This window comes from Blennius ocellaris (genome assembly GCF_963422515.1).
Source record: "Blennius ocellaris genome assembly, chromosome: 6".
NCBI lineage: Eukaryota > Metazoa > Chordata > Actinopteri > Blenniiformes > Blenniidae > Blennius > Blennius ocellaris.
In genome coordinates this window covers 5,045,444-5,058,787 of record NC_137655.1, presented here as the reverse complement: position 1 = coordinate 5,058,787, position 13,344 = coordinate 5,045,444, and the positions used below count along the sequence as shown (strand labels likewise).

The window sequence follows — 13,344 nt, the reverse complement described above, 5'->3', positions numbered from 1 at the left end:
AGAAGTTGCACCTCAGAGCTAAAAGCTTTTTTTTCTGTAAACTTTGGTTTCCTCCCACAGACACAATGTTTTTAAGGTACATTAATTGAAATTGCCGTAGTGTAACCTGGATGGATGGATATATTCATTCAAACTCAACAAATGTACAGCAGTATTTTTCAATGCAATTATAGAAAATTAGAACCAAAAATTCACATGGATTAGGTGTGAATTCAAGTTTTCCATGTAGAAGTCATGTTTGCTATAGTAAATAACATTGGGTTGAATTCAAACAGTTCCCAAAGAAACACACAGAATCAAGTCAAAAGATCAACCAAGACACCTGGAATTTATTGTAAACATTTTTTTTTAAACCAGAGAACAATTTTTTTTTTTTTTTACATAAGACAGGAAGGAAATAATTATATTGCAGTTGTATTTTACAACAAATAGCGTTCAGACATGATCTGTTAAAAACAGCACGCATAAAGAAAACGATTTGGTGTGTGGGCGTCCAATCGGTTGGTATTAATATTGGTTCTACCGGTACGAGGCGAAACGTCATAAAATAAATTGGATAATAAAATGTCGTCATGTGACCGTCACCAGGACGACGTGGCGTCGATCCATTATCGACAAACAAAGTCGCCGTGACATTCAAAAAGTAAGGTTCACTTTGTACGAATTAGAGTAACAAAAACGTCCCGATTCTCTCTGGTTGGACTTCCAGTGCACGTACATTTTTTTTTCTGTTTGTTGAAAAGACAAATGATTATTGGTTGTTTTGATATTCTAGTCACTTTGATGTTGTGCTCATTTCCACAAACAGTCTTTTTGAATTTTTCCACCCTAAAACACCGAATCAGTCAAAACTCAATGACGTCGACACTGAATGTCGCAACATCTCAAACTGCTCTTGATTCAGCGACACCGGGCGGCGATTCACTAAAAAACCCTGTGTTTAGTGAGAGATCGACTAACAGACTTAGTCTTTTTCAGGGAGGACAGTTGAGAAGCGGTTCTCAGTTACAATGACTTGCTGGCAGCGAGGAGGCACCAAGAAAAACTGATTTTGTTTTATTTTTACATAGAATATTACAATTTCACACAATCTTAATAGAAAGAAACTTATTATTTACAGCTTTTACAGTGATATCTATAGATTAAGAAAGTGACCCTCATTATTGGCTTTACGGGGTTTGGTGGAATAAAAGTTTGAAGGTCTGTCGAAATTGATTCCAGACCGACTGAGACGAGGAGCGAATGAATCTACTAGAACGTAGACTGCAATTGGTCTTACATATGGCGTTTTCATCCACTCGTTCCTCCTCAGCCCCCCATAGACTCCACCCAAAACGACGCTTTTCCTCTACGCGTTAAGTCGCCGCGACCGGGGAACCCAGGCTGCTGATTGGCCGGCGCGTCCCGACACAGATGAGTCAGAGGACGACTCGTCCACCCGCCATTTTTTCAAACTCGGATTCAATTCCGCAGGCGTCTGCAGCGTAAAATAAGTTTTCCGTCATGCTGCTGCTTCGACCAATCAAGGTTTCGATAATGGCGACTCCTAAGGGTGATGTCACGCATCCAAGCCCTCTGATTGGCTCGTCAGAGAGTTCACTCTATCCAGCGCGAGCTGACTGCACCTGTAGCGAGCTGCAGGAATAAAAATGTAGTTCTGTTGCTTTAATAGCGGTTTTGAGTGCAGATTTATCGAAACTTTTCCAAGAGGTCATTAAACGCACCGCAGCGCTTCGAAGCAATTTACATGCACTCACTACAAACACTACAAATTTTACATTTTATTATTTTCAAGACCATATATATATATATAGACAGCTGCAGCAGAAGATAAGACGTGAACCTGGATTTTTTTTTTTTTTAATTCGTAAAGGTATTTATTTTGGCTACACGGGTATCCGTGATTCAAGGCTTTTTATACTGCATTTCTGCACGATAACGTGGTTTTTGTAGCCATAAAAAGGTTATGGGGGGGGGTGGAATGACTCAGGTGAAGGCCTGGGTCCGGAATGTGCGGCCCGCCACTTTTTAAAAGTCACGCGAGACGCAGAAAAAAACGTGTCGCCGTGTAACAAAACACGGTGTTCCCTTTGCTATCGGTTCATAGGCATGTCAACGAGTCAAAAATACCCTGCATGAGCTGGAAAAAACAGCACCATCATTAAATAGTCCTGGTCAGAGTTCAAGAGATCCTGGTCATTACAATCGACAATTCAGATACAAAAAAATAACCCCAAAACAACTTAAGACATATTTTGTGCATTGTCGTTTGATATGTAGCGATTCCAACATGGGATTGAAGGAATTTCCCTTTCCGACGTGGACGACAAGGAATCAGGGGATCGATCGTGTGTGGAGGCGGAGCTTCGGTCTATATTGTGCGGCTCGGCGGCGGACCTACAGGGACTCCTCGGACCTACAGGGACTCCTCGGACTCGCTGTCGGTGTTGGACTTGGTCAGGAGCTCCACCTCCTCGCCGTCCTGCAACGGGAGTCACAGACGTTCAGCGGGGAGGAAATCCAACATGGCTGACGAGGACGAAAACCGCCGCCGAAAAAAGGGGTAAATCGTGTTTGCCGGCGTCCGGGAGCAACATTCGGATAGAGGCTAACGTTCACGTTCAAACTCTGCTGCACTTTGTTTTACTAAATGTAGGACACAAAGTGCAAATTGAGAGTCAAATAGATTCAATAAAGTGGTGCATCATGTAAAAAAAGACAAAAGAAGAAAGAAAAAAGAAAAAAAAGGGGGAAAGAAACAAAGATTTGTCTTCAATTCAAATCCACTGTTTGATTGTGTTTAACCGATCACTTAATAATTGCCAATTACGCAAGCATCTTCACTCTTCTCAATGTAATAAAGCCAATTAAGTAAAAAAAAAAAACTGCCAATAATAGAATAAAATAATCAGACTTTCTTAAAACCACAATTAAGAGTATGAATCCTCTCGATGGGATCCACTACACATACTTTTCATAAGCAAACTGCACAAAACCTGCAAAAAAAAAAAAGCTTTGTGAGAAAAGAAAAAAGGTACAAAAGAAAAAAAAAAAGGGGGGGGGGGCAAGAAAAGGAAAAAGGAGCGGGGAAAATATTTTTATAAATAAATAAAAATAAATAAATTTATTAAAATGGCGAATGGACACTTGTTTATGTTTTACTCCCTCACTGGATACACTTACTACATTTTAAACTGATTTTTTTTACTAATTAATGATGTAACTTGTTCGATTGTTGACAAAATGTTACGAAGATAATGGATCAAATACTTTATATTATTACAATACGGGCGTTAATTTTGTTGAAAACGGCCAAACCGATGACAGCACCGGCCGCTACATGGCGGACACCCCGGGGGGGGGACGGTGTCCTAACAGGTGATTCCCACCGTCTGTCCCAGTGAGAGTCGTCTTCAGGTTTCCAAATCTCGTCTCAGAGGAACCCTCAACCCCATCCCCCCCACCCCCCACCCCGAGACGTCTTACCCCTCTGGACCTCTCGGGCACCTCGCCGTTGATGACCCGCAGCTTCTCCCGCTGCAGGCTGTACTCCGGGTCCCGGGGCTTGCTGGCGTTGTAGACGAAGATGGCGAGCAGGACGACGGGCGCCTGCAGGAAGAAGTCCAGCGACGGGCGGAAGTTGAAGAGGAAGAAGGAGAGGCTGGTCACCAGCACGGTGGTGATCTGGCCCGTCAGCACGTGGAACATGTTGTCTCTGAACTTCAAGATGAAGGCCACGGATAAACCCAGAGCGGCTGAGGACAGAACAGATTTTCTTTTTAAATAAGAAAAACAACGCGATAAGACAAGAGCGCCTGTCAACAAGCACATGTTCTTCAACCAGGCACTTTTAATCTGGTGGCTGGTTCTTTTCTACTCGACCGAGACGGATCGTCCACTCTGTCTTCGTTAACCACAATCTGTCTTGTTTTTCTCATTTGCGTTTGTTTACTCGAGACGCGTCCTCCTCCTCCTCCTCACACTTGAAGCTGCTCATGAACACATACGGACCTTTTAATTAGGATTTTCCACCGAATAAAATTTGTCTTGAGCCACAAAAAATGTGAATTAAAAAAATTATAATAATAACAAAACTGCTATATGTACAAAAAATAAGGTGTCACTATTAAAATGTGATCATTTTAATTCTTTTTTAGATGTTTTCTCCATTTTTAAAGGTTTTTTTAAATGAACTTTCCTGCTTTAGCCATTTCATACAACTCGTCTATTTTTAGTTTATTCATATCTGCTCTGTTTCCTAATTGGTTCGAGCAGTTTTAGCGATCCTAGCATTTTTTTTTTCTCAATAATTTTCTTCATTATTTTCTTATCCTTTCTGTTCTTTTCTCTTTTTCTTTTCCTCAAAGCTGTTCTGGCCGTTTCACCTTTTTCTCGCCAATTTTGACACTCAGCGTGGAGTGCAAACTAAATAAAAATTAAAAGCAAAATGTTTATTTATATTACATACTCTAAAACAGCAGATGGGCTAATATGTGGCTGCGTATTTCTCCACTTTCTCCACTTTTATGTTATTCTGTGGCTCAATAATTAACCCACAGACAGTCGAGTGGTTTTGTTTACCTCGACTGCGGAAAAGCAAACATGGACGACTTTCACGGAGCCTCAGATGAAGAAATGTCTCTGCTCATCTCTTTGAGCTACTTTCCTTCCACGAGGGCATTTTTTTTTTTAAACGGCTCCTAAGGTGAAACTTTTGAAAACCACCATCTCCATGGAAATGACACTTTTCTGAAAATGCTCCCGTCTCCCTGGAAATGTTGAAAAAAAATGCAACTTTTCTGAAACGCTGGTAAGGCGTAGGTGCAAGAGCACCCACTAGTGGTGAAATGTGATAACCACATGGCCTTTCAGAGTTTCCTTGTAAATGGACGTTAGGGACGTCAAAACGTTGTCGTGTAAATGCAAAAATCATCCTTTAAAAAGTAGATGTGTTTCTGTCGGGGGGGGGGGGGGGGTTCAGCTTTGGAAAGTCTGGATTGATGCTTTAAAATGTTCACCTTCGATCCACACATTTAAAAAAAAAAAAACTTTAAAGAAAAGACTTTGGTAATTGTTGGTGTATTGCATAAACTGTGTATATACTTGCACCGCTATAATATATGATGTGTAGACATGTGTATTTGTAATATATTGCGTATGCTTGTATTAAATGAAATGTATTATTATGTTTTTCACTTTATCTATGAAGAGTTCAGAGTCTGACGTGTTGCTACATCTTGTACTTGACTTGTTATTAGGGTTCTGTGAAATAAGTGTTGTATTTCAGCCTAAACTCTGCAAATTTGTCAACCTATGCTTGTTTTATTTTGTTGACCACTGACGAAAGAAATAAAAAAACAAACAAAAAAAGAAACTTTTCTAAAACTACAATGCAAGAGCAAGAGACGGCTGCCAACCTTCTGAAAATGCTAAAACTCCCGTCTCCATGGAAACAGGGGAAGGGAAAACTTTTTTCCGGGAAACTTGCTGCTGCTGGTCATGCGTGTAAACAGACCCCTTTTTGAAAACGCTGCCATGAAAGCGCGATCGTGTCCTGCGACCACTCGGACTCACCGGTGACGAGCACCAGGACCAGGGAGTAGACGCTGTGGCCGTAGAGGAGGCCGCAGTGCATGGTGAGGCCCCGCACCTCGCTGCTGAACACCAGCGTCAGGCCGTTGAACAGCACGCCGAAGGCGTACCTGCAAAGGCAAACGTCACAATCAGCTGCGCAAAGCGCCGACGCGGCGCTTTCCCCCCCGGACCGACCCGTCGTACAGTTTACTGTTCTGTATGAAGATGCTCTCCGTCAGCTGGTCGCCCTCTTTGAGGATCTTCTCGTTGTAGATGTTGGCCATGGAGGAGATGAAGCACTGGAGGATGAGCAGGATGTGACCCACCCCCAGGGCGCGGAGCCTCGCCAGCACGCTGTCCCTCCAGGCCTGGCCGGGCAGAGACGACGTCCACGACGCCGAGGCGCTGCGGGAAAGGAGGAGACGTGAAGACACGACGCGACACAATGAGAATCGATAAGAATATCGATAAAGTACAGAATCGTTCACCACAATCACTTTAAATCTTATCAATTCCAAATCCCGACACGCAGTCCACGTTTTCCTGGGACTTGGTGCTTTTATTTTGACAGTCACCATGATGACAATCCAACTTGCTCGTCTGTCTACTAGAACGATTGTGTTCTCCCAGCGTTAATGTTTATGGCACATTATTCATAGCTAAAATTCATATATGCCTCATTACATTTTTAGTTCTTGTGGCCACCTTTGGAGATTGTATTTTATGGCACGCAGGCAATGAGTGCTTACTAAAATAAAAATTACAAGTCAAACTTCCTCCGACCTCATAATGTCCCCAAAAATATGTATAACATGGAAAGCATGACGTATCAGAGCAATAAGAGGAAACTGTAATTGTAGCTGCAATATTTGTAATTGTGATATTTCTTATTGCTGGGAATATGAGCCTTGCATACAATGTTGATGAAGTACTTCTCTTACTGTAAATACCTATATGTTTTCTTCCACATATTGTTTATTCCTCACATGGAAAATATCCCTCACAATTACTGTGTTTTATTTGTATGGAATCTAATTCCTATGTTCTCTTTATATTGTTGCTATTGTGTCAAGGTCTGGAACCTTTATGACCAAGAAGGATGTTTTTATGATTTAACACCAAATAAAATTTGTCTAGAGCCTAAAACATATTAATGATCTGGAATGAAGAAAAAAACATGTTAAAAACAATATCGAGACACAAAAACCGAGGTTGCACTGATGATGTTTCATAGCTAAAATTCATATATGCCTCAGTACGTTTTTAGTTCTTGTGGCCATCTTTGGAGATTGTATTTTATGGCTTTTACGTTTCTTTCTTTGACACTGAATGCATGACAGGTGGGGTTCTTTATTTTGCAGTTTAAGAGTTTGATTGTAGGTGAGATGAAGGAAAATATTTAAAGTTTTCTAGTTTAATACTTTTTTCTGGCACCTATTTGAAATTTGTAAAGTTAAGATATTAGCTGAACGACCCACAACTTCCTGGATTTTGTTGTGAAAAGTCCAAATTAATGTTGACTTTTAAAATGAAAGTCTAGATTTGTGCTTGGAAAAAAACATTGACGACAAGGTGTGTGTGTGTGTGTGTGTGTGTGTGTGTGTGTGTGTGTGTGTGTGTGTGTGTGTGTGTGTGTGTGTGTGTGTGTGTGTGTGTGTGTGTGTGTGTGTGTGTGTGTGTGTGTGTGTGTGTGCAAATACATTCATGTTAGTGTTAATAGCTTCTTTTTTGTATGTGTTTGTATTTTGCTTCATACAATCGTTTTTAATAATAAAGTAAAATAAAGCAAATATTACGGCAACGTTACAATCAGACAAGAACGTTTCAGGTAAGACAAGGCAAGGCAAGGTAAGGAAAGGCAAATGTATTCATAGAGAACCATTCAAACAGGGCAATTCACAGCGCTCTATAAATAAATACAAGAAATTAAAGAAATTCATAAAAGCTTTACAAAGACCACGTGTGTTTGAAATACATCACAAAATAAAGTATTTATGAAAAGTTATAATTTTAACACGATTAGTCGGATAACTTAAGATCAAGTTAATAAACTAATCTAAATTAATGTTGACTTTTAAAATGAAAGTCTAGATTTGTGCTTGGTAAAAAACATTGACACAAGTCCACAAGGTAAGTGTGTGTGTGTGTGTGTGTGTGTGTGTGTGTGTGTGTGTGTGTGTGTGTGTGTGTGTGTGTGTGTGTGTGTGTGTGTGTGTGTGTGTGTGTGTGTGTGTGTGTGTGCGTGCGGTCACCTGCTGTTCCTCATCTCCTCCAGCAGCTGCGTGTACAGCAGGCAGGAGTTGGACGGGGGGGTGATGGGGTGGGAGTGGAGCTGGTGCACGGCGACGGGCTTGGCCCCGCCTCCCGATCCGGTCGTCAAGGAAACGATGGCCAGGAAGAGGATGAGCAGCGCCGCCCACTGGACCCAGGACAGGCGTCTCCTGGAGGGACGGACACAACAAGAAAGGTTCTTTCGTTTCAATGAAATACACAACAAAAAAAAATGAGCAAATTCTCGGGGGAGGAAGTTCTATTCCAAATCAAATCGTACATTTGGCTTTTCTTTTTTTTTTAACTAAATATTTGCAGCAAAAGAAAGTGAAACCCTGGTCCTTCACTCATGGGCAAGACTTTTATAAGTCACTGTTATTATTGAAATGAGAATATAGTGAGTTTGGTGTATTTCCATCAGAAAAAAAAGACCTTTTTTACTTAATCAATTCAGATTAAATCCAGTTTGTTTCTTAAATCTTTATGTACACAGGATTATTTTGAGTTTTTGGAAGTATTTTCCACAGCGTATAATCTCATTTATTATTATGTGGGTTGTTCGGCTGAATCTGGTGCCGAGTACAAAAACACTTTTGAAATTTGTTTTTGAAACTTCAAGTTATAAATTTCCTTATTTGTTTGACATAAAAACACACTGAAATCCTTTGTGTCTTTATGCTCATCTAAAACAAACACATTTGTATGGAAAACTATTTTCCCCCTCATAATGGCCAGATATTTTCAATCCAAACAAGCTATTCAAGCTATTTTCTGTTTTAATATTTACAATTTTGGAATCTAAGTCTTAAAAATCTAGACACGTCATCTCTGAATAGAAGAAAAATTAACAGTCCCAGTTTTTCCCCCTACTGAAAATATTATAATTAAGTAAAAGAAAAATCGGTTGAAACTTTAAATAAACAGTGTGCAAAACAAAAAAGGGTTTAAAATTGAATTTTTCTTCAATACTACTTGATATTGAGGCCAGTAAACATAAGAAAATAAACTCTGTCCATACAGTTATAGCACTTTATAGTTTAATGAAAAGTACACTATATATATTATTATTATTATTATTATTATTATTATTATTATTACAGTTGATCTGATGAGCTACTTACTTCAGGACGAGTCTGAAAAGCACGGCCGTGGTCAGGATGACAAAGTTGGAGAACAAGACGGCCATGGCCTGGGAACGAGAGCAGGAAGTTAAAAAACTGCTGAGTCACTCATCAAAACTGGCCAATTTGTAAAGGAACGGAAGATATGAGGTTGGAAAAGACACATTCGGTGTTGACGAAGGTTTGTGGATTCAGGCGCTCTCCTGGTGGACGACGGAGGGAAAACACTGAGATTCAACCCCGGACTGCGACGCTTGAAACTTACCGGCTGCAGGTAGATCATCACGTCGAAGCTGATGAGGTTGTCGAGGAAGTAGAGGAAGGCGGGGACGGTCCACTTCAGGGAGGCGAGGAAAGACGTGCTGGAGGCCCAGCCCAACTCTCGGCATGATCGTCCCTCTAAAAGGAAGAGAGAGGAACATTTTCACGCGACGCTGCTTTACGGCTCGCATGTTAGAGGAGAGGACGCTGGTCGTGGGATCTTCAAAGTAAGAGCAGAAGGAAGGTGGAGGACATGCAGGAGGTCCGACACAGGATCGGAGTTAGATGACCCACGAATGTGAAAATCTCCAAAGCTGAAAATTCTCTTGCATATATTTCACACTATCGACATCAATTTATCTTGTTTAATGAAATTACATGACTGAGATAATAAATTAGCGCGTTCAAATGCCACATATTTATGGGAAAAAAAATGGATTCGAATCAATCAGTTTCCAGAAGGATCTATATTAGTAGCACAGAAAAAAAAAAAAAAAAAAATGGGTCTGAATTTTACATGAAGCTCTTTTCAGGTTTCTCGTACAAACGACCATTTCCAAGGTCCTCGAACTGCAAAACATGAAAAATCACATCCGTTTAAAGAGGAGCGCCTCCGACGTTTACCTCGGACTAACACCCGGGCCGACATGACCAGACAGAAGACCAGCTTGAGCGCCTCGGCCATCAGGTTGACGAACGCAGGGTGGAAGTCGTACTTGTTGTCTGCAGACACAGGAAACACAAACAAAGACTGTCGACGCCTCCACCTCTGTGAGAAACAAACACAAACGTCGACCGAGACGCCAAACCGACGGGTTCCTCCTCAAAGGGGCCAGATCGGTTGTGTCCCGTTGTGATTTACCGGCGTTGGCGGACAGTTTGATCAGCACGATGCGACTGGTCCCCATGGTGACGAAGGCGAGGCCCAGAGCCAGCGTGTAGGCAGCCGGGCGGCTGCAGAGCCGGGGGCAGGAGCGGCAGCCGATCATGGCTGCGGCTGCAGAGACGGGAGCAGTCAGACCTGCTGGAGGGGCGGCAAAGACAAATTTAAAAAATAAAAAAAACACATCTTTAAGTCTTTGCATCGCTTCAGGGGGCGGGAGGTGGTCTTCAATGGGGCTATCTTTGTGCCAAAATTCTGAGAGAGCGATGGGAAAATTTGAGCGCAAAAAAAATTCATTGTGCAAGCACACTAATAGCATTTTGAGGGAATATTTAAATTGCGCAAAGACAAACTTGAGATTGCGCGCTCAAAAATCACTTCTGCGCTCAGATTCTTCCTCTGCGCTCAACCTCTCTCTCGCTCGCTCAAATCTCTCCACGTCCGCTCAAGTTCTGCTGTGCGCTCGCTCAAATAGTGCAAAGTCCAAATGTGACAGACACGGTTGTCCACCAATCACAGAAATTCGGGGCGGGTGTTGAATTCTGATTGGTTACTTCGGATTCTGGAAGTGCCTCAGAACCGACGAAGAAGATGAAGAAGGAGAGAAAAAACAAACTGCAAGGGAAAAGAGAAATAAATAAGGAAAACTAAAGATAATGATCCTGGATTACAACATGTTTTCCCTCACAGAGGATTTTTGAGCGCGCAATCAGAAGTTTTTCTTTCAATTTAAATATTTCCTCAAAATGCTATTAGTGTGCTTGCACAATTAATTTTTTTGCGCTCAAATTTTCCCATCACTCGCTCAGAATTTTGGCACAAATATAACCCCCATAGTCTTCTGGCTGTGATACATTCTAGACATAAACCTGCAAAACAAACCGAGGTTGAAAGTGAAATTCATGTGAATGTTGAGTAGGAAATACCAGGGCTCTTTCTAATGCTTTTAATTTTCCCATGTCTGGAAGTTTCGGGGGTGGGGGGGGGGGGGGGGGGGGGGGATGACATTAATTTAGCTGCATCACATTTATCAGAATCATTTCTGTTTTCTGCTGCAAAATTAAAGGCAACATCTGCAACAGACCTGCATATTATCTACAGCTATTATTCTCCATTTTACTGGTTCAGTCTGTTAAGATGTGCACATGTGCTGCTTTTCTGCAGAATCCTCCAGGATTTCATATAGTTATGGTGTAAATGTTGTTACGGATGTTCACTGTGGCTTGAAAAGTCCCTGATGATTTATCTCATAATCAGGAGGAAAAGGTGATTATGGATTATTATTGTAAGAGGAACATTTTGTTTACATGTTTCAATTCAAATAAATGCAATGTAAAGAAGTGTTTATTATAAGAATATTTCCATCGAGAGGTGATCACTGCATTAGCAGCTCATATATGCACATTGTTGTTTATTCACTTTTAGATCAGAAAGTTTTGGTTTATAAATACAGTGAGATTGGACGGTGATTATTATTAATGTGTAACATTATTGTACTTTCTTTGTCTACATTACCGTCTTACTCTGTTCCAATATGCTGCTTTTCCGCCTTATTCATTAGAAGGGCTCATAGAATTGAAGTTGAATTCACAAAGTTGTTATTGTTAGTAGCTTTAAAAGCTAAAGGAAGTCCCTCATTTATCGCATAAACAGGAGGAAAATATTGATTTAAGCTATGGGAATATTCTAGAATGCCAGAGATGGTAGAATAAACTCCTCCAAGAAGCAGAAAAGTGAGTTTTCATGAGAGAAAGATTGAGATTTTCTATTGTCTATTTCCTATTTCTATGACCGTTCGCACAGTTAGCATATTTAGCATCACAACCACAACCAGCGTCGCTCCGGAAATAAACACAGCTGACAGGAACGACACGCAAGCAACACGCTGGTTCTTTAACGCGCTCGTAGCTATAACTCTGAAAGCGGACCATAAAACCCATGTAAGTAAAGTAACTTGATTAAAAACTCACCTGCGTTTCGTCTCGTTTGAAGCCCAGCTGGAGGATCGTTGTCTCACGTCATGACAGCCCTTCCGGTTCAGTGACGATGACGTATCACGACCACGCCCCCTTCCATTGGTTTATTTTATTAACTTGATCTTAAGTTATCCGACTAATCGTGTTAAAAATGATAACTTTTCATAAATACTTTATTTGTGATGTATTTCAAACACACGTGGTCTTTGTAGAGCTTTTATGAATTTCTTTAATTTCTTTTATTTATTTTGTAGAGAACTGTGAATTGCCCTGTTTGGATGGTTCTCTATGAATACATTTGCCTTTCCTTACCTTGCCTTGCCTTGTCTTACCTGAAACGTTCTTGTCTGATTGTAACGTTGCTCTAATATTTGCTTTACTTTACTTTATAATTAGAAACGATTGTATAAAGCAAAATACAAACAAATACAAAAATCTTTTAAAAAAGAAGCTATTAACGCTAACATGAATGTATCTGCACACACACACACACACACACACACACACACACACACACACACACACACACACACACACACACACACACACACACACACACACACACTCACACACACTTACCTTGCGGACTTGTGTCAATGTTTTTTTCCAAGCACAAATCTAGACTTTCATTTTAAAAGTCAACATTAATTTGGACTTTTCACAACAAAATTCAGGAAGTTGTGGGTCGTTCAGCTAATATCTCAACTTTACAAATTTCAAATAGGTGCCAGAAAAACATTAAACTAGAAAACTTGAAATATTTTCCTTCATCTCACCTGCAATCAAACTCTTAAACTGCAAAATAAAGAACCCCACCTGTCATGCATTCAGTGTCAAAGAAAGAAACGTAAAAGCCATAAAATGCAATCTCCAAAGATGGCCACAAGAACTAAAAACGTACTGAGGCATATATAAATTTTAGCTATGAAACATCATCAGTGCAACCTCGGTTTTTGTGTCTCGATATTGTTTTTAACATGTTTTTTTCTTCATTCCAGATCATTAATATGTTTTAGGCTCTAGACACATTTTATTTGGTGTTAAATCATAAAAACATCCTTCTTGGTCATAAAGGTTCCAGACCTTGGCACAATAGCAACAATAATAATAGAAAATAGGAATTAGATTCCATACAAATAAAACACAGTAATTGTGAGGGATATTTTCCATGTGAGGAATAAACAATATGTGGAAGAAAACATATAGGTATTTACAGTAAGAGAAGTACTTCATCAACATTGTATGCAAGGCTCATATT

The 13,344-nt window shown here is 40.5% G+C and overlaps 1 protein-coding gene across 1 annotated transcript; it reads right to left on the bottom strand.

Annotated features, from left to right (window-relative positions):
- Positions 1-323: 323 nt before the first annotated feature.
- Positions 324-12,113, bottom strand: slc35a5 (solute carrier family 35 member A5). The gene is made up of 10 exons (XM_080498508.1): positions 12,081-12,113; positions 10,090-10,251; positions 9,852-9,950; positions 9,232-9,365; positions 8,967-9,034; positions 7,827-8,015; positions 5,779-5,979; positions 5,575-5,702; positions 3,487-3,755; positions 324-2,482 (listed from the first exon to the last, which is right to left on the bottom strand). The coding sequence occupies exons 2-10, from the start codon at positions 10,214-10,216 to the stop codon at positions 2,417-2,419; spliced, it is 1,281 nt and encodes a 426-aa protein (XP_080354634.1). The 5' UTR covers positions 10,217-10,251; positions 12,081-12,113; the 3' UTR covers positions 324-2,416.
- Positions 12,114-13,344: the final 1,231 nt, after the last annotated feature.